Here is a 25,039-nt window from a genome sequence, read left to right on the forward strand (position 1 = left end):
CACCTTTTTCCTATTTCTTTTTCACAGTGTCTACACGTCAGGTCATGGTGAGGAATATATTAATCATATATTTATATTAGTTAGTTAGTATGTTATTACTATATTGTTATTAAGTGAACATCAGTCCATGTGTTACAAACAAACAGCAGAAATCAAATGCCGGGAGGAGGGAGAAGCCTGTCTGGGCAGGCTCTATACACTGCGGTCCCGGTCCAACCAGCACCTGCCGACAATCTCCTGATTAGGAGTGAGAGAAACACAGGCATACACACAGCAGGGGCCGGGTCAAAGACCCGCCTGGGTCATCACACCTGCAACTGAACACCTCCAAGAGAAATTGTGGTGGATTACAGGAGGACTAAATGACATATGCTACCAGTCTCCATTGAGAGGGGACAATGTGGAGGGGGTCACCACGTACAAATGCCAACACAGATGCACTCTAGAAAGAGCAGAGCCGGCTGTACTTGCTAAGGAGGCTGTGGTCCTTCATATGATTAGGTGAAAACGGCTCAAATCTATTGGCTGAGAAAATTGAGGGGAGGAGCGCATTAGCATATTAACAGCACGCGTGCTGTTAATATGCTAATATGCGTTCTGAGCGCGCGCGCAGAAATGCCGGAACGCGTTCTTGGCGCGCGCGCTGAAATGCCAGAACGCGTTCTGGGCGCGCGCGCTGAAACGCCGGAACGCGTTCTGGAAAACCAAAACGCGTTCTGGGCACGCGTGCTGGCGTTTCAGAACGCGTTTAATTGAAGTCGAATTGTGGCACACTCGGCTTGCCATAGTTGCCTGCAGCTGGACCCTTCTCCGTTCACTTGCATGGACAGAGTGTCTGGAACCTCAATGTCTTGGCGGACTATTTCTCTGCTGATCAACACTACGAATGCTGGAAACACACCAGACACACCATGTGAAGTTATTTAACCCGATTATTGTTATTTATATCAGAGATTATTTAATCTAACCCGATCTAAACTCTATCACCCAAACACGGCGGCGTTTGGGGTTCCTACCTCGGACTCCAGCGCAGCCACGGCCGACAACTATCTTTATTCTGGGTGGAAATAGTAACATAGTTACGCCATTAAATGCGTTTATGGAAACATTTTTAGCGAGAAATGTGCATTTTACTTTCATAATGTTCGCTCGGTGAATGTGAAGGATGTTTGGTTTGATAGTTATGACGAAGAGGGAACGCTCTGTTCACTTGCATGGACATGGACTCATCTAGCTGCGTTGGCGCATTGACGCGTTGGAAGCGTTGAACCGAGTAACCACCACACTGATCAAGCGTCAGGTTAGGCGCGTTACAACGCGAGTAACGCGTTTGGTGTGTCCGCACCGTTACGCGGGTACGCGTTTGGTGTGTTCGTACCATAAAAAGGGGGGTTTCAATTGTTTGAACTCCTCGCGTACGCGCGTGTATATATACGCCGCTAACGCGGGTAAAATGTTGCTTTAGCGCATGTACGCAGCTCATACGCGCGTAAACCAATGGTTCCTTATGGAAAAATTGCCGATTTTATACGCGTCTATACGCGGGGTACGCGTTTGGTGTGTTCGTACCTAGGCAACACCTTATTGTTCCTCAAACATGAAGTAGTTGTTTGAATTTACGCCAACTTCCGGCCATATCCTTACCTCCAGCGCTGGCGCAGTGGATAGAGCTCTCGGTTATTGTCTCCAAGGTCCTTTATTCAAGTACTGCCAAGGTGGGTCACTACAGATTAGTGCTTTTTAAAACATAACCTTGGCCGTGTGAATTTAATGTTAAATCTATCCTCCAACCACCTCATTCACGATGATTTGGTGTTTGAGTGGAGAGAACTATCGAGTATGATCCCCTCTTTCCTTGGTTGAAGTCCTGCGTTGGCAAGCAGAGACTTGGGAATAAGGATTACTTCAATCAAGAAAGTCACCTTTCAAACAGAAATGTCCAAAACAAGAGAACCTAAAGTGTCCTGGTTCTATTTTTCGAGGTTGTGATGCAGTAATTAAAAAGTAAGTTGATCAAGTATTGCCAACTTAAAGCAAATTCTGCAGCAATGGAAGATGACCCGTGGGACTTTGGACTTGGCTCTGGTGTGGGTCAAATAGACCCATACCCGGTGGTCAATAGTGATCATTGAACGCCTTTCTTTTTTGTATGGTTTTGGTAAGGATTAGAAGTTATGAAATTTTGGAAATGGGTGCAAGAAATCAAATCTTCTGCGATGACCCTCAAACAAATGTGCCGCTCAAATCTCACTCCAAGATTTTCTGGAAACTTGTCATCCATTCATATCATCATCATAGGGCTGACAATGATTTGAATGGATGACTACTAAGTGCAACTATGTGCCTTTTGAAAAGCATGATATTGAGGAGCCATCCTCCATGGAAATAGTATTTTATTACATGTACAGATAATCCAAATTCTCCAATTCTCAAAATCCTGTTTGACGAGTCCGAAGACGTACAGCGACAGTTAAGTTAAAAACCTTCAAAGCAGATTTCCCCCGGTTCTCTGGACTTGTGGACTCGTTAATAAGAACCCAGTCGAAAGCTAAAAAAAAAAAAAAAAAAAAAGTTGACCAACCTTCACACGATCGTCGGCATCGGGCGACGATACCGCTTCCGAATCCATTAGCTAAATAACGGAAAGTAAAAACGTACACCTACAAATATAATCTAAGCATAACCAAGGCAACAACAAGGCTATTTTACGCCACCAAAGACCAATCCTTTTTTTTTTTTTTTATAAAAAGACACAAGTTACCAAAGTCGTACGAATTATCGTACAATCGTGAAGTTGTACAGTTATCGGACGGCTACGACCGCTGCGGTCGGCGCGGTGGCGGGCTTTGATCAACATGGAGGAGGAGGAGCAGGAATGCATGGGGAGTTTTTTTTGTTGTGTTTTTTTCCAGGAGGCGGCCAGCAGTGGCGATGGGGGGGGGGGGGGGGGGGGGGGAATCAAGGGGCGTCCAGCTGCTCCAGTAAGGTCCGCCTCCTCTTCTCCAGCTCGCCCTCACTCAGCTCGCTGCCAGAGGTGTCCCAGCCGCCCTGGGCAGAGGAGAGGACACAGGGCTGGGTTACAACACAGCTGGTGTGGGGGAAAGACACGACTTCTATTCATTTAAAATCCACAAGCAAGACCTTTAAACCGTCCAATCATAGATGACTGTAAGGGATTCTAAAACTGTCTTATTGTATAAGTGTTCAAACGTAGTAAACTAAAGATAAAATAAAACATGTTCTTACAATATATTTTTAAATATGCAATGTTTTCCCTCATAATCTGAAGGTTATTTATTATTCAAAATATTAGGTAGGGAGACAAAGTAATATGGTACGCCTCAATACAAAACAGGGTTGTCAAGGTACCCCATTTTCTAATTTTAACACGAATTTAAGGAATCCCATGGTGGGCCCCTGAGTCCAATGGTGGGATCCTGACTCCCATGGTGGGGCCCAGAGGTTAGCGTTCCTGATAACACCTCAGACGGATCTCAACAGGGAACACCCCTAGCCATATTCAAATTCAATACGATCGCTTGTTACGACAACTCTACTGCACCCCACAGAACAGTGTATAAGGTGTTCCACGCGTCAGCTACTCAAGGTTCATCTAATGGGTTAAGGTTAGGGTTCAGGGACAGACCTCCTCCTTGGGAGCCTTTCTTTTGGGGGACTTCTGTTTGGGCTCCTGGTGGCCCTTCCCTCGGGACTTGTCGTTCTCCTTGTCTTTCTCTTGGTCCTTCTCGCGCTTCCCGTCTCTCTCTCGTCCCTTCTTGTCTCCGTCGGACTCGGACGCCTGTGTGAGCGGTCAGGGTTAATGCGGAGGACACACCCAGGAGGAACACTGAAAACATCGGATCGCTGCGGTCGTCTCTGATGGGCACATATCGGTGCACACCCTCGCCACACGAGCTACCGCTTGGCCACTTATGCAGCTGGATCAACCGTGTTCGTCACACGGTCGTTAACAGCCGATAGCTTTAAGTCGGACTCTCAGGCTTCAGGTTCAATCCCATTTCTGCCCCTTACCCATTCCCCTTCCCCCTTGTTTTGAAGGGGTAAGGAGAAGGGGTAAGGGGTAGAAATGGTTAGGCCCAATCCCATTTCTACCCCTTACCCCTTCCCCTTACCCCTTCAAAACAAGGGGGAGGGGTAAGGGGAAGGGGTAAGGTGTAGAAATGGGATGTGGCCTAAAAGTTCCTCCGTGGAGCTCTGCTACTCACAGACTTGTGGCGTCGCTTCTTTCCCTTCTTCTTGTGCTTCTTGGACTTCTTGTAGCTTCGCTCTGTGGGCCAGAAGGAGGAACAGTGTCAGTTAAGGCAGCGAGGTCCCGTGTGAGAGGGTGCGGTCGTCCTACCCGGTCCGTCTGAGGTATCCCAGCCCCCCCCCTCCCTCCTCACCGGACTCTCCACTGGAGGAGCGCTCGGACGGAGACTTGGACTGGGACCTCTTCTTCTTCTTGTGGTACTCGTCCTCCTCGGACTCGGAGCCCTGTGGCGGCGGCGGCGCCCGCAGAAGAACAAGGTGTGAGGGGGGGGGGGGGGGGGGCGACGGCGACGGCGACAACTTTACTATGTCAGGCGCACACGGCCGCCGTCTGAAGACTACATCAACAATGGGGGGAATAAAAATTGCCAAAATTGTGATCGCGATTTAGTACGCAATTATTCTCTTTTTAAAGTTCATTATGTGCTGCATTATTCACTCAACAGGCAGTAAAATATTACCTCCTCTTTCCTTTAGGCCAGGCCTATGTGTTGAGATGATATTATATTATTTATTGATTTATATTATAAAATCTTTAATGAACTATTGGATTGTAAACTAAAAAGAAATAGAAATCTTACTGATCTCCAGTCGGTAACAGTAAAAAATGCCCCCCCCCGCAAAATAATAAAAAAATCATCTTTATTGTTTTTGTTTGTTTATTTCTATATTAATCGCAGCCTCTGCGATTTGCAAAACACGTTATATTACACGGCTTGAATTCGATTAATCGTTCAGCCCTATCGACAAGGGCACGGCGCCCGAGGATTGCAGGGCGGGCGGGGCGGGACGTACCGATCGGGAGCGGGAACGCTTCCTGTGGTGCTTCTTCGACTTCTTGGAGTGCTTCTTCGTCTTTGAGTGATGGTGCTGACATTCATGCTGAGGGGAGACAGAAGAAGAGAGGGGGTTGAGGTTCGCTCCGTCAGGAGGAGGGATGAGTGTAGGGCCGGGGGGACGGACGGACGACTCACCTCCAGCACGTGCATGAAGTCTTTGAAGATCCTCTTCCTCTCCGACTCCAGCGTCACGTCCTCAAACACAGACTCTTTGAGGAACCGCTCTCGGACCTGAGCGGACAGGGTTAGGGTTAGTTAACCCAATGACAGACTGAACTCTGGGTAGTAAAGGTTATGTTCTATGACCCTGTTTGAAAGCTACAGGAAATTTTATATTTTATTACCTGAAGTATCAATAAGGGCAACAACAAAGAAGATTATACTAATATATTCATCTCAAAGATTTTTTATAGATTTACATTTTTGGGATAAAAGTTCAAAGGTTCAAAGTGATCACACCAACTTAACCGTCTCTCGTGGCTTCAATGAAAACCTCTGTTTCCAATATAATTTGTCAAAATGAGAGTAGTACAGATTCTGTAAAACCACATTTAGCATGAGCGTCACGATGGTTTCATCTCACAGACCAGGACGGTCCTCGAGATCTAGGCCTACTCCTTCTGACACCACAACCAGATAACCCATCCAAGATGGCCGAGAGAGGACACACTATCCAAGACATCGGCGCGCGGACGTACCGTCTCCCAGCTGGCCTCGGGTTCCAGCGGGGGCGTGGCCTGCTTCAGCATGCTTTTGAAGGCGGCCTCCTTCCTCTTCATCTTCCTGGCCTCCTCCTTCTCCCGTTCCCTCTCCCGGGCCTCCGCCTTCTCCAGCAGCTACAGGAGGAGAGGAGTCAGACTCAGTACCAGCAGCCCGTGATACACATTGATGCACTGTGTTACACATTGATGCTCTGCGTTACACATTGATGCTCTGTGTTACACATTGATGCTCTGTGTTACACATCGATGCTCTGCGTTACACATTGATGCTCTGCGTTACACATCGATGCTCTGTGTTACACATCGATGCTCTGCGTTACACATTGATGCTCTGTGTTACACATTGATGCACTGTGTTACACACTGATGCACCACAATACAAAGTGATACAAATTGATGCACCGTGATACACATTGCTCAGGGTATCCCTGCAGAAAATGTGTTGGTGGTGGTGGTGGTGGTGTTGGCAGTCAGACAGGGGGGGTTGCTGTCTGACCGGGGGTGTACTATTTTACAGGTGGCCCACTTATGCTTATTTACATGCAGGCTGTCAGCCTGATCTATACACAGAGAATGAATGAAGTTTAGAATATGTTATACTTTAGAATAAAAAAACAAAACAAGGAAGTTGTAAAGTGCTGTGGGAAGCCATGTTGGTACAGTGTGATAGTGATACCCATCGATGCATCGTGATATGAGGGGTTTTTATGCCCAGGGTCCAAAAACAACCTTTGTTGTCTGTTTATCTTGCCAGGGTGGAAAACTTTGCAATTTTTAATATGCAACCCTGAATGTTAATTTTCTACCCTGTTTATACCCAAAATGTTATTAACTTCTAGCGCTCGAAGAAGACTGTAACCCTCCCCGCACAGCACCGTCTTCCCCAAATAGCATTTCATTTTGAAACGGAAATTACTGTCTATGACAAGTATCATGTTATCATGGCTCAAAGCTCAGCAATATGTTTTATAATCTAGAGTCAAAATAATAGCGATCATATAGGGAAGCGCGGTTCTTACGCTGTTGAACGCCAACTTGATGTTGCCCGCGTCCAAGGTGGTGGCCCTCTTGTCCGAGCTGATGACCGTGCCGAAGTCCTCGAAGGTGGTGTTCACCTCCACCAGGAAGCTCTTATCCTGGGAAAGGCGTGGAGGTGAATTAAGATGGTGAGGCATCGGCAATGAGAACAGGATATCCTGGCCTCGATGAATCAACAGCTCAAACTGAAGATTAGAAACCTAGAGCGGCTTGTGCTTGAACCTGTTGGATCAATGACGCTGATTGTGGTTATTATTGGGTAATCGGATGTTGAAATCCGTCCCTGTGCAAAGTTGGAGACGCACCTTCAGTATGTCTTTGATGATTCTCTTCTCGTCATGGTAACGGGCTTTCAGGTCCTCCACGTAGAACTTAAAAAGGTCCAGGGGGGTGACGCCTGATTTTGGAGAAAGAGAGACGCGCATGTTATGGTCCATGTGCTACAGGCCAATTATTCTCTAAGTGTCTGTCCGTCAGAGAGTGAGTGAGTGAGTGAGTGAGTGAGTCCCCGTGTTTGTGTTTCCGTGTGTGCGTGCGTGTATGCCTGTGTTTGTGTTTCCGTGTGTTTGTGCCCCTCTGAGTGTACGTGTTTGCCCGCCTGTGTGTGTGCCTTAGTGTGTGTGTCCATGTGTCTGTGTGCCCGTCTGTGTGTGTGTGTGTTTGCATCCGTGTGTGTGTGTGTGCGTGCCTGGGTGCATGCGCATGCGTGCATGTCTGCGTGCGTGCCCGTCGTTGTTTGTGTATGCCCGCCTGTGTGCCTGTCTGTGCCTGTGTTTGCGTGTGTGTGTGTGTGTGCGTGTGCGTGCGTCACGTGCCCGTCCTTGTTTGTGTATGCCCGCCTGTGTGCCTGTGTGTGTGTGTGTGGGCTCTTACCGGGCTGGCCCAGCATGTTGGCGAAGCGGATGTCGGAGCTGACGGTGGGGTACATCTCCATCCAGGCAGACATGGAGTGCAGCTGGCCGTGGTCGTGCAGCTCGTCCAGGAATTTCTAAACAGCAACACAACATCAACACAACTTCAACAGAACCTCATCAATACGGCTGACAGCGGACTTGTCGTGGAGACTGGGGCTTCTGCCATACAGTGAGAGATGTGGTGTCTTGTCCTTAAGTGTCTAATGAGGAATGAACACTTCAACCTGCGTGACTAACGACCATTTCACTGGGGGTTTTATGTGTCGCAAATGCCTAACACCGACCACAAAATAATTCATTAGGTTAAATGTACCCATGGTGGCTTTACGTGTTAACAGGGGAAGTAATCACCAAAGTAGAAGATGGTTCCATTTGCGTCTCAAAGTGTCGCTGAACATTTGCCCGTTAAGCCCTTTGAGACTGTGATGGTGATTAAGGGCTATGCAAATAAAATTGAATTGAACATTTGTGTTATTTTTAACTACAATATATAAAGCTGTTAAACTGGGGGGAATTTCAACGCACAATACAAGAAGTCTGCTACTTCTGCCTAAGGGAGCTGACTCGAGTGAGTGTGACGTTGGTTAGGACAGCGTTTGATCAGCTCATTGCTGCCTTCTCCTATGGACCTCAATGTGTCCACTTTTTCTAAAACCTTTACGAGTGTCACAATGCCTCAGATCACATTTTTGGAAACTCGTGGGCAAAGTTCTCCTGCTTTGACTGTGTTTACTCAACAGACCCCAGAAAAATAAACCTAGCGTCATGTGATTAGCGTTGTGTGATGATCCCGGTCTAGCGGATGTTAATTCCGACGGACGGACGGACAGTCTCACCTGGAAGGACTCGCGGTTCTTGCGCTGCCGTCTCCTCTCTCTGAGCAGCGTCTTCTGCTTCTCGTCCTCCTCCTCCTTCTCCAGGGCCCGGATGTGCTCCTCGAAGCAGATCAACGCGTCCTCCTTGTCCATGTCTGCATGGGGACGAGGTGACGTAAATGCTAAGCACTGTACTCTACACTGGGCCTTTTCCCCTCATATGAGAGTTAGCGATAATGCTAAGCACTTTACACATCACTGGGCCTTTTCCCCTCATGAGTTAGCATTAATGCTTAGTACCGTACTCTTCCCCTTAAACGAGAGTTAGCGATAATGCTAAGCACTGTACTCTTCACTGGACATTGAGACTTTCACAGAGGAATCATCATCGGGCAAACAAAGATGTCACTCATAACATTCAATACGGGAACCTTCTTTCGACGCACCAGGGCATTGGGCACTACACTAAACTTGTGAAGACATCACACATTGACCATGGACCCTATGCCCTGGTAAGTACAAGGAGCAGAGCTGGTAATTAGTGTTATGAGCGCCACCCGTGTCCCTCCTACGGTGACGCGTCTATGAGAAGTGTCCGTTCCCCTCACATGATAGTTAGCGCTGATGTGATGCTAGGTGATGTCCACTTCACTGGGCCTGGTGCGTGTTCAGAGGATAGCATGGGGGTAACATTTACACCACCCGCTGTACACTCGACTTGGCTTCATCCCTCACCCGGGGCGAGCACATCAGTAATTTAGTCTGTAAGTGCACACGTTAATCACACATGATGTTATGCCATGAATATTCCATTAGAGTGAGAGTAGTTCATCATTTTGGACTGTGTATTAGGTTTCATATGACCCTGTGCTTATATAACTAAAAGACTAATAAAAGAACACGAGTGAGTGCAAAGTTTCTTGCCACACACTCTTTAAAATCAGAAGCCGTCTGGAACTCTTTATGCCGATCTTTAGGTTCACAGCAGACGTAGATGCTGACAGTGTGCTTTCATGTTGGGCTACCGAACACGAAAACCCAATTTGGAGGCATTTACTGAGTTTGTATAGAATTGTAATGTTATGTGCATTTCAGGATTTCATACGAGATTGGATTAGACTCGACTCCAAAACAAACCTCAGGGTAGATTACATTTTATGATCCTTACAAGTGCATAAAATGAGGCTGCACACTTATTTCAAGATATGAACGTAGACTAATTTCAACACATTATAAAACTACTGATAGATTCACTGAGGTTTTGACCTTATTGAAGCTTGTATTAACATGTAGGTGTATGTGTGTACAGGTGTGTGTTGTGTTAAAGGGTGTATAAACATGCGTGTGTGTGTGTGTGTGTGTAAAGTTGTGCGTTGTGTAACAGTGTGTATAGAGGCTTGTGTGTTCGTGTGTGTGTTTACAGGTGTATGTTGTGTTAAAGGGTGTATAACCGTGTGTGGGTTTGTGTGTGTAAAGTTGTGCGTTATGTAACAGTGTGTATAGAGGCTTGTGCGTTTGGCTTGTGTGTGTTGTGTTAAAGGGTGCATAAACGTGCGTGTGTGTGTTTGCTTGTGTGTGTACAGACGGATGTGTGTGTGTGTGTGTGTGTGTGTGTGTGTGTGTGTGTGTGTGTGTGTGTGTGTGTGTGTGTGTGTGTGTGTGTGTGTGTGTGTGTGTGTGTGTGTGTGTGCACAGGGTGTATAGACGCGAGTGTGTGTGTGTGTTTGTTTGTTCGTGCAAAGGGTGTATAGACACGTGTGCGCTCGTACTCTGCAGCTCCTCGTCTTCAGCAAAGGTAGGGTTGTCTAGCAGGTACTGCTGCGCCTCGGACCAGGTGGTGCGGTACGTCACGTTGGCCATGTTGTCCAGGATGTTCTTCAGCGCCTCCCAGTTCCTCTTCCTCAGCTGCTTGGCTTGTTCCTGGAGGGGGGGGGCGGGGGTGGTGTTAGCCTCTCTACGGACTGCACTCAAAGCTTTGTGTGCTTGGCCACGTTAGAACAATATGGTTGGATTTTCTGTTTGGCTCACGCAACACACGTGAACCAATTTCTCACGAGAGCCCAGTCCATAATCTTCAGGAAGAACCGCATGGATTAACTAATGTTTAAATGTTGATTCATGTTTCGATCGCTTACTGTTTAATTGAGTGCAGCCCTGATTGTTGCTGCTTTGAGTTCGCTCCATTTTTTCACAAGTACATGAAGTGATTACTCCAATAGTGGTAAAACATTGTTTTGTGTTTGGGTTGTGACTTAACGACACGCGTGGATTCTGAGACTACATTTACGGAACCACTGTGACAGGCCTTAAACACTGGTATTCAAGTTTTCTTAACAAGGAGGGGGGCACTAGATTGTGCGACTGAAAGGAGAGCTCTTTAAAAAGAGATCGTTAGAGAACACAGGAAGATGGCCGACCTTCTCCTTCTTGGCCAGGTAGAAGAGCACGTCCTCGTAGATCTCCAGACGATCTCGCTCAGGGACGCAGCTCCACACCTCCTGGTCGCTGAACATCTGCTCCGCTTTCCTGAGGGGAGACACACACACACACACACACACACACACACACACACACACACACACTTAGTGGAGGCATATTTAACCACAAGAGGGCAGTGTTTCATAAGGACGTGTCCGATGAAGACTTAAAAAGGATTTCAATTTAGAAACACCTTGCACCTGCTGCACGATTGTGTCGGTTTAGAGAAACATTTAGACGTATAAAAGTGCACAGCGTGTGTCCAGCAAGACTGTGCAGCAGTGTTTTTCCGTTCGCCTCGACAACAAGCAGGATTCAACTCTGTGTGCACACAGGTAGGCCCAGTCAATGTGCACACGCTCTCACAGTCAGAGCCAGACAGGCTGTCATGGCAGTCACCGCATGTTGTGCACTCAGTCCAAGAATATAACCTCGGTCGCCTCGACAACCGCGGTGCCAGCCGCGTTCTAACGAGCGGGCCGGTTGTCAAGGTCGACGGTCGATTCCGCTGGCTGTCCTCTGGACGCGCCGGCGGCGTTCCACCCCGGTCAGGGAGCTAGTCTGCCGCCCTACAGCACACCAGACTGTCCGTTGAATATATATATATATATATATGAAAAGACCTCCTGAGATCTCGGCCCCTATGGAGGGTAGTGGGAGGTGGGTTTGTGAAAGCGGCTGAATAAAAAACGCAAACCTTGAATAAAGGCCATTGTGTGGGCGATCCCGTGTCAGAAGCACGTGAGGTGGGGTCTGAGGCCTTGAGGACAAACAGCGCAACAAAAGATCCTTCAGTGTGGCCCGGTCCCCCGTTGGGATGAAAAGGTTGGTTATAATGGAAGACGTCACAGGTTCTGGCCCCACAGCATTCGCTCCAGGGTCTGACCGTGCACAAGGCGCTACCGAGCAAGCCGCGGACCAGGCGCTACAGAGCTAACAATGACGTGGTTCTTGTTAAGTGGGAGCAGCAGCAGCAGCACGTACTTGTATCTCGTGGTGGACGTCATCTTGTCGTGGTTCTCCAGGAACCTCTGGTAGGTCTCCTTGGACTCCTTGTACTTGATCCGGGCCTCCTCCTTCTCCTCCTTCTCCGTCTGCACCTTGTAGGCGTTGAACGCCTGCTTCTTCTCGCTCAGCTTGGGCAGGGCACTGCGTATCGCAAGAGTAGACCATGTTTAGGGTGACGTGGTGTGACGTGGGGTTATAATTAGGATCAAAACAGGGATTATAATTAACGTGTGGTTATGGTTTAGGGCTTTGACTTCGAACTTCGTCATTCGAATGTAATTCGAATATCAAAAAATAAATCAAAATTCGAACGAATATTAGGCAGTCCTTAATCTTCAAACCTGTTATGGGCAGGCCAAGAGGGAGAGACGTCAGAGAACCCGACGCAGTCTATTGATAATATTGTAATGACCACGGAAGAGGCAGTGACTGAAGTATTGATTAGACAGCGATTTATTAGAAACCTAATAAACCGTTGGAACACGCAAGACCGGTAACCATAGCAACGCCGGTAAATAAACCTTGCGAAGCCCAATCCAGGTCTTACTGAAGGCATTTAATGGTCAAAATATTATTAATAAATATTCAAATATATTAGAATATTAATAAACAAACAAACCTCAAATATGATTTTAGGGCAAAAGTCAAAGCCTTATTATGGTTATAATAAACGTATGGTTATAATAAACATGTGGGGTCATAGTAAGGCGAGGCACTGACCTGTAGCGCGGATCGTTGATGATCATCTTCATGGCTTGCTCCCAGGAGGAGTTTGAGGACACACCCTGGAACCCAGAGAAGCACAGGACTTTAAAAAAACGGAGGATGACCCAGACACCATCAGTCAACACGATACCTGATGCATACAGCAGGGGGCCACCATCACATACAGATACAGTTTAGTCTGGTGCACCTGTAGAACAAAACGGCAGGTGGAGGAGGGGGGGGGGGGGGGGGCTCTGCGGGGAGCTTACGGCATTTTGCTACTTCGTACGCGCGAATGAATGCATTTATCGTGATTGCGACTGGATGTCGAATTAAGAGGCCGTGGAGAAGTAATGACTGAGGCGAGAAACGCCGTCGGAGGACTGATCGTGTGGCCTTTCTGCCGCCCGTCCCGGGGGGGGGGGGGGGGGGGGGGGGGAACCTGCGCCCCCATTACGAACCACCTTCGGCGTGTTCGCTCGCCGTGTCAGCTGTCACAGTCGGCCTGCCTTCGCTCGCTCGCTCTCTCAACCCCCCCCCCCCCCATTCACTCTCTCTCGCTCGCTCTCTCAACCCCCCCCATTCACTCTCTCTCGCTCTCTCTCTCGCTCCCTTTCTCTGGATGTTTTAATCCCGTGCTTTTGATCCAGTAACACTAATCACGGCGACAGAGCCATTAAGATCACGCAGAGGGAAAAGGCGAGCGATCTCAGGAGAGCTCGCCAGAGTGAATTAAAAGGGAGGCTAAATATAGCAACAAACGCCGGTGAGAGCGTGCACGGCGCTACCTTAGCGGGCACGCCAGCGCAACCGTGGCAACAGAATTAACCGCCGTGCCAAGACCTCCCAGGGGGTCATGGATTATATCACAGATCCCCGACGCGAAAAGACTCTCGCCGGTAAACACACGTCGTCACAAACGTTGCGGCTGTTGCTTCACCTGCACGCATGTCTCAACAGGCTGGGATGGGAACGAATAAACGAGAGTTGGGCAAATCCATTGTGTAGGATTTGTGGAACAAATTAGCGGGTTTTACGCGCCGAAAATAAACATCCGAAGTCGAAAATCATAAATGACCCCGGGACATCCAGGGTTTTAATCCGGTTAGTCCCATGTGGGATCTGAGGGGTCTAGGAATACTGACACTAGTTGAACAGTCATGAGAACCGAGATAGCCGTCAAAATACCAATGCTACACTTCTGGGAAGAAATTGTCATGATCAGTGTTGACTTTATAATGCATAATGTTATAGATAATATGTACCGTTCTTAATAATCTTCACATTAAATAATCTATTATATCTCAAATATATAATCATCAATGATACCATTATGCTGATCACACTAATCGAGCCAACCAAGTTTAAAGTCCACATTGCCATTACATTGTAATGCATGCAAGTGCCCACTTCCCCAAGCCTGCAGCCGGCATCTCTGAACCCCAGACCCACTTCAGTGCCTCTCCCCTCCCTTTCTGCCAGCCCTTCTCCTACCTTCTCCTTCAGCAGTTCTTTGAAGGCCTGCTTGGCCTCCTCTTTGGTGTTCCACTTGTAGGTCTTCTTCTGGAGCTCTGGGCGCTCCTCCTTGGGCGCTTCAGCACTGGGGATTCAAACCAAAAGGTGGATTTTAAAGGCGTGTACGTTGCTTTGAGACGACGACGACGATGATGATGAAGATGCTCTGTTGAGACGGACATAAAATGACTGAAACATCCGGGGTCGTCCCCATGATGGAGAGTGTTGACGGTTGGTGTACAGTGAGAGATTGTCTAAGATTGGCCATGTAAAGAGCATTCAAACGTCCAAGAAATGGCCAGGAACATGCAAGGCCCTGCTACACACTGCGCCACACGGCAAAGGTAGAAACCCTTTCAGAAATAAAGGAAAAAGCTAGAAAGCATGCTTCCTTTTAGTTTGACGATTGAAAAAAATTAATTGTCCCCGAGTCTAAAGGTAAATTATGCGTATATAACGTAGAAGCACTAACCCATATCAGTAACTGAGAACCTTTATATTCACTGATACAGAAATACCAAATATGAATGGGTCTACTGTCCAAAAATAATAACAAGGAGCCATTTCTACTAAAGAAGGGAAGATAAAAGTCCAGTGTGGTGCAGTACAAGTGGCTTCTTGAAAACGTGTTTATAAATGATGCCACTGACATATGGAATGAGTAGAAAGATTGTACGGCACTTACACTTGTAGCTGTCCTTCAGGCAGGCTAGTGTGTACAGGGACAATGGTTAAACAGAGAACCCAGCTCATCTTCACGGGTGTGTCTAACTATCAGGACTGGCCCTCCACAGTGTAGGCACTAACTTCTTTCAACGGAACCCTGTGAACTTCACCATCATGCAATGCCTGCACTAAAGGATTTTTACGCCTTAAATAAAGCCCTTTCTAAAAAGAGGTTCAAGGCCTTTTTTTCTGACACAGCACTGGGCTTCGAACTGAAAACCAGATGGGAGTCAAACACCCACCACCAAGACAACGCCCCCCCCCCCCCCCCCCTCCAGTTCCAACACACGGCAGCGTTACCTGGCTGCGGTTTCCACGGCGACGGGGGCCTCGGCGGAGGCCACAGGTGCGTCCGTGGCGGTGAGCTCGGCCACCTGGGACATGGGCTCCTCGGCGCGCGCCGGCACGGGCTCCGCCTCCATCATGGTCGCCATGGCGATGGCGCCGGCGGCGGCCAGGTCGGCCTGCATGGCGGGGGCGGGGGCGGTGCCGGGAGCCATTGCCTCCGCCGTCCTGCGAGCAGATCGATTATGGGTGACGTGCCTAACAGCGGGCGGTGCGACACCTCCAACCACGAAAGGGTCCTCGTGTCACCGTAATTATAAACATCGGAAACGAAGCGCGGGCGTCCCTTTGATCCCACCCCCGGACGGACGCAGAAAGAAATGGCCGTCTTTCATCTTCTTCAAAAAGGTTCATGTTTTTGCTGCTAATGAGCTAGCGTCCGAATATGCGCAGCGAGCCAAAGGTAAACAGGAAGCTCTTACCCGTTCTCCTCCGCTTTGATCATGGCTGGAAGAGACAAAGGAAATGGTGATTAGGGGACAGTTCATTTCAAAGGCACGTTACGTAGATAGGAACCACACAACGTAGTCGCGGATCAGGCGAGCGTTACTGGGTTTGTCTAACGAGGGCCTGGCTCCAATAGTCCATTTAAATCCGGCCAGCGTTATTATGTAGAACATCAATGGTGAGCCGCGTGTCCTAATGTTAAAAACACAGTGGTGGGCGTCCGAGCAACAACACAGACTAATGAACCATCAGAAGACGTATGTTGTTTACGGGGAAAGGGTTAACCTAGCGATTGTTGGTGCTTTTCACATGGTTCTATGAACATCCTTACTGCACCGACAGAGACATGTTTTCACACTTTCTTATGACAAAAGTAATTATTGTAATTCGCTTTGGATAAAAGCGTCAGCTAAATGCCCTTAATGTAAGACGCAATCTCAACTGCACACAGCACGCTGGGGGGGGGGGGGGCTACCTTCCAGGTCCTCCAGTTCCTTGGGTTTAGTCCATCTGGACTCCTTGGTCAGGGAGTTGTAGTAGTAAGGCTTCCCCGTGTCCGACTTGTACTCTTTCCACGGACACTTGGACAGCATTTGCTGTTTTGGGGGAAGTATAAGGAAATTGATTGGCGAAGCAACAGTTTAGATGATGAACAGAGACGTGTTTGGCTCTGTGTAGATGTTAGAGGAGAACCAAGCATTATCAGAGTCCAGAGTCGTCCATGGTTATGAATGGATGTATTTACCTCGGCAGGAGACTTGAGGTCGTCTGGTTTCTCCCAGGTGGACTGCTTGGTCTCTGTATTGTAGTAGTACGTCTTTGCGTCGAGAGATTTGTGCTCTGTCCACACCGATTTCTAGGAAGAGAAGACACAATGCCCAGATGAATCATCTAGGCTAGGAAGTATATTAACCAGAGCAAATACTCCCCATGGGACGAACTAATGCTTTTATCCCAAAAAGTTCACGATTCTCTGGCATGTTTTATTTGAAGTCTCCAAGTTCCCTTTAGGGACTGAGGAAGCCCTTAAATAGTTGTGTTACTGTCATCTTCTCTCGTACTTTTCAGTCTACATGGACGGTCTGTACCATTTACACACACACACACACACACACACACACACACACACACACACACACACACACACACACACACACACACACACACACACACACACACACACACACACACACACACACACACACACACACACACACACACACCTTCTTTGGCTGATCCTCTGGTGGGGAGCCGTTTGTTGCGATCTGCGAGGCAACAACAAAATCAAACTCAAGTTCTTTCGACAACGATAAGAGCATTCAAAGTGCAGAATCTAACGTCATGAATAATGCAACGTCCTATCTTGAAACACTGAAGAAATGTCCGGAAAAGAAGCAAGAAGTCTTGGTTTGACTCACAGCTGTGCCTGGGGCTGCTGCTAGGAGAGATAAACAAAATCAACATAAATACATTGAAGTACAAAACATGAGGAAGGTTGTTATATGTGGAAAAATCTTAAAAGCCTTACCTGAAGACTCCACTCCAGGCTGTGGAAACAATAATAAACATATTAAAATAGGACTTCACAAGTAAACAGAATTAAACCTTGCAGACATACAAGCTATACTTCCTTTAATTCCCTCTTGGGTTTGGAATGCACTTCTTCATAATATACCAAATTCGAAAACTACATTTACTAACTCTTTAATAACAGAGTTACTAGCACAAAAAAAAAAAAAAAAGGATTCTCTGAGTATATTAAGAATGTGTATTCACAAAATGTAGCGTAAGCCATTTGCCAAGGAAGCCTGTAGGACTTAGTTGATGATGATGAGTCCTAATGAGGCAGTTATTCCCTATTGAACCAAAGGATTCTTCGCGATTCACCCCAACACTGAACCTGCGGACATGTATAACTCATTACACACCTTAATTGCGCCCATCGTGACATTTGTTTATTCAGCTTTCTCACTTTGTCTTAGCGTTCTAAAAATAACATCTCATCAGGTCCTCAGAATGTGTGCGTGAGGTTTTTTCCCCTTTCCCAGAGCTAACATTAGCGCCGCTACCAGTGTCTGTTAGACCACGTGTGCCAACGTGTGAAATGCTTCCGACTTGTAACTTGACAGCTCGAAAAAAGTATTTTTACAGGTGTAAAATCAAACAGAGGTGCCGTGGGAAGAGATGAAGAGATAAAGAAGGGGGTGGGGGGGGGGGGGAAGGGGGATAGAAACTGGGGCATGGCGGGGGGGGAGTTACCGGTCCTGATGGCTGCATCGCTGCAGCTGGCATGCGATGGGGCATCATCATCCCAGGCATCATGGGTGGCATCATGCCCGGCATCTAATAAACACACGCAACAGGAGAAATTCAACGCACCGCGCTCCTCTTCCACACTCAGTGGCGCTGGGGGGGGGGGGGGGGGGGGGGGGGGGTGTAACGCGCTTGGAGAGACACGGAGGGTAGGTGTGTGGAAGGGGCTAACGCAAGGCTACAGGCAAGGTGTTTGTGTGTTCGTGCGTCTGTGCATGAGTGAGTCTGTGTGTGAGTTTTGTGTGTATGAGTCTGTGTGTGTGAGTTGTGTGTGTATGATTCTGTGTGTATGAGTCTGTGTGTGCGAGTATGATTCTGTGTGTTTAGGTGAAAGGAGCTGCACCAGCAGGTGAGCTGTGGCTGACTCCAGTAAAACGGCTTGAAGTAAGAATGGTATGAAACCACAGCTTGTGCCAAAATAAGCAGCTTTCCTCCTGAACCCCCTCCACACCCTGACAGAGGTGAGATTCTGCTGCAGATGTGCGTGTGTGTGCGTGCGTGTGTTACAAATAGCACAGCTCTAATTTGAAACGGGTTGCTGCTGCTGTTGTTAAAATATATATTTTTACAGAAAAAAAAAATCATTATTCAGGCAACTATCTACTGTTCTAAATGTAGGACCAGGTCTTTATATGGATGTTAATAGTTATAGGTTTTGTGAAGTGCTCACTTGAGACGATATGGAAAATAGTCTCCAACACAAATGTCGACTTCTGCCAATGGCAAAAACTAAATACCGAATTCACATTTGTTTAAATTGTTTGAATCTGCTTTATTCTAATGCCTCTGCATGTTTTAGATACAAACGTAAACCCAGGTGAAACCTCACCTGTCCCATTGGAGGTCCACCCATCGGTGGCATCATGCCAGGGGGCATCATCCCAGGTGGCATGGGGGTCATGTTAGGTGGTCGTTGCCCCATGGGGGGCATTCCCATTGGAGGGAAATGAGGTGGGATTCCAGGTGGTCCCATCTATGGAAATCAACAGACTTATTAGCTCCAATAGTGTAATCCGTTCCAAAACATTTCTGATCGACTAGGTTCAATTTGATCAACAACTGGAGGAACTAAATAGGGTAAGTGGTGGGCTGAATAGTAGTAGTGGACATGCTAATTATTACACACTTACAAAGGGCGGAGGCATCCCAGAAGGGGGAACACCCGGGTACGGTGGTGCCTGGCTCGGGCCATTATTACCCTCTGACGAGGACTGTCATAAACAGGAGACCCAACACAGGCGATTAGGTACATTGACTCGGGTCAGGTGAGATTAACCTCGTGGGTTAACCGGCTCGCATGTGTACATAGCAAGCCAGGTACAGATGCCAGAAGCCGGGTGAGTGACGGCGTGGTGGGCAGCAAGTCATAGTTCATTCAAACTCGTAAAGACTGCGAACTTTGCCCTCCTCGTCATTAGCCATCCTATTTGACTTTGAAGGTGGAAATATAACGCCGTTATGAAGTTCAATTGTGATTATTTACACATGCAGTCTGAATGCTGCTGCAGCTCGGCAGATTAAGTGGCAAGTTCACACAATAACGAGTACGTGTATTGTATTGAGAGTTTTGCTATGGTTCTAGTATATGATGTTCGAAATAACCCGCAACCGACTCTTAATCCAATGTCGTTAACGTATAACGTTTCAGAGTACCGACTCCAGAATCATGAGTCCAGGTGTTAGCCCGAGCCCGGCAGAAAGTGTGTGTGTATGTGTGTGTGTGTGCTATGTTAGCTCCGTGCTAACCGCTCTCATGAAGCACTTATCTGACCTATAACAACGTTATAGTCCCATTTAGAGGAGTATACATGCATCAAAGATAACGTCTTCGATCATGGTAGTACTTCCAAAGCAAGCACCACCTATCGTTAATTGTAAAATATACATTTTTTTGACAAATCTATACTCACCATGTTGACTAAAGAGCGCCTCCAAGTATCCTGGCTACTCCGCAGTAACGTGGAAGCTCATTGGTTCGTCGGCAGAGGGGTCAAAGGTAAAGACTTTGAGAGCGTCATTCAGCGTAGGTTTTGCGCATTTAGACGCAGCATTTAATTTCGTTACTAATTCAAAAATATCAGTCTGCTAGAAAATGTCCACAAAACCAAAAAGTGATTATAATAATTTTTTCCAATCATTAATTTTTTATGGGGGGAAATGCTAATTAATACACAGGATACCTAAACCCTTATACAGATTAGTAGATGAAAAAGAAGGATGAGAAAACATCTGGAATTTTTAACCCAGAAAATGCAAACGGTTTTACTTGCACTGTGTTTGATAATGTAAATAATTAGCTGTTGTAAAAACAATATATTTTTCATGTTTTTATAATAAAAATAGGTCTAACTGTAATGAAGCATCTGTGCGTGCGTGTTGAACCGCTACACCTGAGGGATACATGTATTTATATTGAGGTCTTGACATATCTGATGGAAAATCTTGTTTTTCTCTGCAGTACAGCACAACAAGGAATAACAGCTCAACCCTTGTCATCTTTGTTCAGAGAGAGAGAGAGAGAGAGAGAGAGAGAGAGAGAGAGAGAGAGAGAGAGAGAGAGAGAGAGATGAGAGAGAGAGAGAGAGAGAGAGAGAGAGAGAGCGCAAGCGTGGAGTTTACTGACCTGTTAAACACGTCAATTCTGGTACAAAGAAGCATTCCTAAGCTGTGCTATTGCTATTTTTAATGATGCAACAGGTATCTGAGATTCAACAACGATAAGACCACAATTGCAGAAAGTAAGATAGAAGATGGACGTGAACAGAGGAACGCATTGTGCCGCTTTTGGTGCACTTCGGCCCTTGTCCATCAGAGTGTCTGGAATGCAACAGAGGAGAGATGTGAAACACAACAGCCCGCCGCTGCGGCTGATGCTGCTGGCCGGCGCTCAGATCCATTTAGTGACAAGCACTGGAGCGGTCCAGATCCATTCTCTTAACAAGACGGAAGGCTGATAAATAGAGCGCCGACTGAAGATTCAACCACATACGACACACTGGCCAAACAAACAAGCAGGTTTCCTCGAGTAGTCTTTCTCCATTCGTTTATCTGACCCTAGCTTTCTGTCTGGTTAGTTCTCTGGCTTTCTGTCTGGTTGGTTCTCTGGCTTTCTGTCAGGCTCTTCACCTCTCTGACTGTCGATGTGTTGGTCTGTCTCCCAGTCTGGCCTGCAAATTCATCTCTTTGCTAGCTCTCCTACTCTGTGTCTGGCTCTTAATCGGTCTGACAGTCTGTCTGTTGGTCTATCTGTCTGTCTGACTCTGGCTAACATAGATACCCACAGCTAGATGGCTTTTATGAATCATTTGTTTGGATGGGACAAGCATGCCCTAAAGGTATTCTTTATACATGTTTTATAAATGTTCTAACTCTGCTGGTAATACTGCTGGTGCTCATTGGAAAGGTATCCCAATCACAATATGCATCACAAATGTATGTTGGAAAGTAACTTTAAATGGACTGTGTGTCAATCTAGGGCATGGATTAGAGTTGATGCTATTCTGGGCTTCATCTTTTATTCAGTAATGACGGACTCTCTGAGTAGATGCAAAATAAGAAACCCGTAGTTCCAAATGCTGAAACAGAGCCGTAATGTACCACAGTTCACTAGGGTGTCACAGTGGTGTGTGTGTGTGTGTGTCAGTGCCGGTGTCAGCGTGTGTGTGTGTGTCGGTGCCGGTGTCGGCGTGTGTGTGTGTGTGTGTGTGTGTGTGTGTGTGTGTGTGTGTGTGTGTGTGTGTGTGTGTGTGTCGGGGGGGTGCATCTGGATACACATGGGCATGAGTGTGTGTATATGTGTGTGTGTGTGTGTGTGTGTGGTGTGTGTGTGTGTGTGTGTGTGTGTACAAGTGTTTATGTGTGCGGGTTTGTGGCATTGATTCACAATAACTCCCATTGTTGATGGTAGCCTCCAGCTAACTCAATAACAGTAGGCCACAGCCGGTCTGCTGCTATTGGCACGCTGTCTACCAGCTACCATCTACATCCCAACATGAATAACGCCTGCGTTTAACACAAAGTATGTATTTTATGAGTTTATAGTACAAATTATATTCAAAGCAGGATAGACGTTGGATATGTTTCTTTTTCGCTTAGCTGAGGAGATTTATTGCAGTGATGGAAAAATGTAGCACTATATAAATTCTCGGATTAAAATTATAAACGATTCACTTACTTGTACTAAGCTTAAATATTTGTTAACTATTTGTACTTGTTTGTTTGCACTCAATTAAAAGGTATAACCACCTGATTTCACCAATGCAACATCTCAGCTGATATAATAAAGGCATTAGACTCAATTATATCAGCATTAAGTATATGATTATATTATTATTATTTATAAGCAAGGTCGACAGGAACAATATTGGAACAACTGGATTAGGGTGGTATTTAGGATGCAAAGGGAATAATACATAATGGTTGCCCTTATGTGTCAATCAATATTATTTATGTTTGGAATGTAATCCCCGCCCACTTGGACATGGTGACATAATCACAAGAAACGGTTTGTTTTGGAGGCAACAAGATATCATAAAATGTCTTTATGTTTCATACACACAAAACACAAAGTGATTCCGGTTTTCTTTCTATCGCTGTATCGATTTTTCAAACGCACCATCCTTCAAAAGGTAAACAGAACCATACTGCATTCATAACCTACCTTTTGATTTATTCTTTTTTGGTCATCGGCGTCATTTTTGTCACCCACACAAAGCTGTTGATTGCCGATCCCCATTCAGCCTCCGTTCTCTAAACCTGGCTGATTTCAGTCAGTTAGATTGGAATGCCTGCACTTTTCCTGGCCAAACACAAACGCACCCATGTGTACCACACAGACACACACACACACACACTCACACACACACACACAACACACACACACACACACACACACACACACACACACACACACACACACACACACACACACACACACACACACACACAGACATACACAAACACACACACACACACACACACACACACACACACACACACACACACACACACACACACACACACACCACACACACACACACAGACACAGACACATCATTCCAAATATTCCATCATAAACAGTAGAATATTCAGAAAATCATTATCTCTTTCCAAATATTTGTCATGTGTTTTTTTTTTTTAATAAAATAATAATCTGCGTCTTGGTTTGTGACTTCAAGGCAGGGATGGATGCCCTGTGTTGTGTTTGATGAGGCCACCCCGGCTGATGACTCCTGCTGCTCGATTGGCCGAGGGGACGAGGCTTTTCCCTGGCCGTCGGACACAACGGACACCGCTCTGAGACCTGCAGGCTTCATAGACCTCTTTGTATGGTCCAAATGTCCAAAATGATATACATTTTTCAGCGTAGTACTGTTGATTGGTTTCGAAGAAGGTTAATCTAGGAGGTCTGGTGGTTAGAAAATAAACTGTCTCTGAGAGAACCCAGACTCTTATGTTTGGAAGAGTCTAGCGGTTAAAAGCGGACAATGATTTATTTTCATTTGTCTTTTATTACGGCCTCACTTTTAGGCCTATTATTCTCCGTAATCCTGCCTCTGGCATCTTTGTGACGCACGCTTTAATACTTCTTAAAAGAAGCATTTAGATTGTCTAGTGGCTGAACATTTCCAGACAAGCAACAGCTTTTGATCCATTTCTTAAGTTTTTCTAAGTGTCACATATTTAAATAGAGAAGGCAACGGTTCACACATACTTATTATTGACTCTTTCGTTGTGTTCTATTAGTGTTGTTTAACCGTTATAGACCCACATATTTACAGTTATTTAGCCCATATTTATGGTGATATATGAATGATACCATTAATACATCAATACTTACATCTGGTCATCTGACTTGATTTGAATACAATTTGCATACATGTTTTATCACATTTGCATATTTATATTATTCACAGTTGATATGATTGATATGCTATTCATATGAACTCTCTTCCAAAATTTGTTATGCCATCATGCTGCCCATTCTGATGCGTATTCAAAATAATAAAACATTAAGGAACAGATATTCTCTTGAGAACAACTCAAAAGGACAACATTGACGGAATTCTGAGATAAATTAGGTTTTAAATGTATTCTCGTCGCTCAAGGGGTCGTATTTGAGAAAAACACTTTGCAACACTTCCACAGCCAAGTGCTTTAATGAGGCAAATGTGCCCTTCATGTTTTAAATATCAGAACAATTTCTGGTATCCTTGTTCTCATAACTGCAGCGTTTCGAATAGAAGTCCCCTGTGTTGGTTATTGTTTTGTTAAGAAAGGCAATCTGCAGAATGTATGCATTTTCTACCTCCTAACGGGACCTGTTGCTGGACATCAAATGAATATTAATGAAACATGGATTTCTTCAGTCCTATCACCCAACAGTGTTTGTGGTCTGCAGTGGTGGAAGCTGCGGTTCAGATGTGGCTTTCGACCACACACAGACAGCGCTGGCCAGATAACATTGTAAATATAATCAGCTTTAAAGACGAAGGCGGCCATTCGAAACCATCAGATGTAGTTTGTGTATCTAAAGGAAACAGCAGTGGAACTTCCTGCAGAGGAATCCTTAACAATATTGACCTGTTGGGGTGTACCAATATCACACATGAAAGTTGGTCATCAGACAGCACCATTTCATGGTTAGGATGACACATGATAGTCCTATCTCCATAGCACACAGTACATTAAGCAATGTAGTTGGCTGTGGACAAAGTAATGGTTCTCTAGAAATGAATACTAGTTTTCGATCTATTGAAGGAGAGGGAGAAGAGAGAGAGAGGAGAGAGAGAGAGAGAGAAGAGAGAGAGAGAGAGAGAGAGAGAGAGGAGAGAGAGAGAGAGAGAGAGAGAGAGAGAGAGAGAGAGAGAGAGAGAGAGAGAGAGAGAGAGAGAGAGAGGGAGAAA

The 25,039-nt window shown here is 46.3% G+C and overlaps 1 protein-coding gene and 1 long non-coding RNA gene across 6 annotated transcripts; one reads left to right on the plus strand and one right to left on the minus strand.

Annotated features, from left to right (window-relative positions):
* Nucleotides 1–1,598: 1,598 nt before the first annotated feature.
* Nucleotides 1,599–2,738, plus strand: LOC132448459 (uncharacterized). Its single transcript, XR_009523366.1, has 2 exons — nucleotides 1,599–1,820; nucleotides 1,899–2,738. It is a non-coding gene; the product is annotated as an uncharacterized LOC132448459 (long non-coding RNA).
* On the minus strand, nucleotides 2,377–20,164 carry prpf40a (PRP40 pre-mRNA processing factor 40 homolog A). 5 transcript variants are annotated; one of them, XM_060039785.1, is made up of 28 exons: nucleotides 20,045–20,162; nucleotides 19,265–19,345; nucleotides 18,964–19,107; nucleotides 18,081–18,164; nucleotides 17,350–17,368; nucleotides 17,240–17,256; nucleotides 17,045–17,086; nucleotides 16,567–16,677; nucleotides 16,297–16,417; nucleotides 15,797–15,821; nucleotides 15,330–15,542; nucleotides 14,989–15,012; nucleotides 14,283–14,388; nucleotides 12,804–12,868; nucleotides 12,060–12,224; nucleotides 11,015–11,123; nucleotides 10,367–10,517; nucleotides 8,619–8,752; nucleotides 7,742–7,856; nucleotides 7,174–7,265; nucleotides 6,850–6,966; nucleotides 5,807–5,944; nucleotides 5,244–5,339; nucleotides 5,065–5,151; nucleotides 4,404–4,494; nucleotides 4,227–4,288; nucleotides 3,647–3,799; nucleotides 2,377–3,048 (listed from the first exon to the last, which is right to left on the minus strand). In XM_060039785.1, exons 1-28 carry the CDS (start codon nucleotides 20,045–20,047, stop codon nucleotides 2,959–2,961), a joined length of 2,655 nt encoding a protein of 884 aa, XP_059895768.1. In that variant the 5' UTR covers nucleotides 20,048–20,162; the 3' UTR covers nucleotides 2,377–2,958. The 5 variants fall into 5 exon arrangements, with proteins under 5 accessions (XP_059895768.1, XP_059895767.1, XP_059895773.1 ...); XM_060039784.1 differs by having other exon boundaries at nucleotides 17,240–17,259; XM_060039790.1 differs by lacking the exon at nucleotides 4,404–4,494 and having other exon boundaries at nucleotides 17,240–17,259; nucleotides 20,045–20,164.
* Nucleotides 20,165–25,039: the final 4,875 nt, after the last annotated feature.

Source organism: Gadus macrocephalus, chromosome 20 (assembly GCF_031168955.1).
Source record: "Gadus macrocephalus chromosome 20, ASM3116895v1".
Lineage (NCBI taxonomy): Eukaryota > Metazoa > Chordata > Actinopteri > Gadiformes > Gadidae > Gadus > Gadus macrocephalus.

What these genes read in the sequence shown, in the direction of transcription:
- prpf40a (XM_060039784.1), bottom strand. An exon ending in AAGAACTGCTGAAGGAGAAG is followed by an intron (nt 12,869 to 14,282) that starts GTAGGAGAAGGG and finishes TCTGGGTTCCAG; the next exon opens with GGTGTGTCCTCAAACTCCTC. An exon ending in TGAAGACGAGGAGCTGCAGA is followed by an intron (nt 8,753 to 10,366) that starts GTACGAGCGCAC and finishes GTCCCCATGCAG; the next exon opens with ACATGGACAAGGAGGACGCG.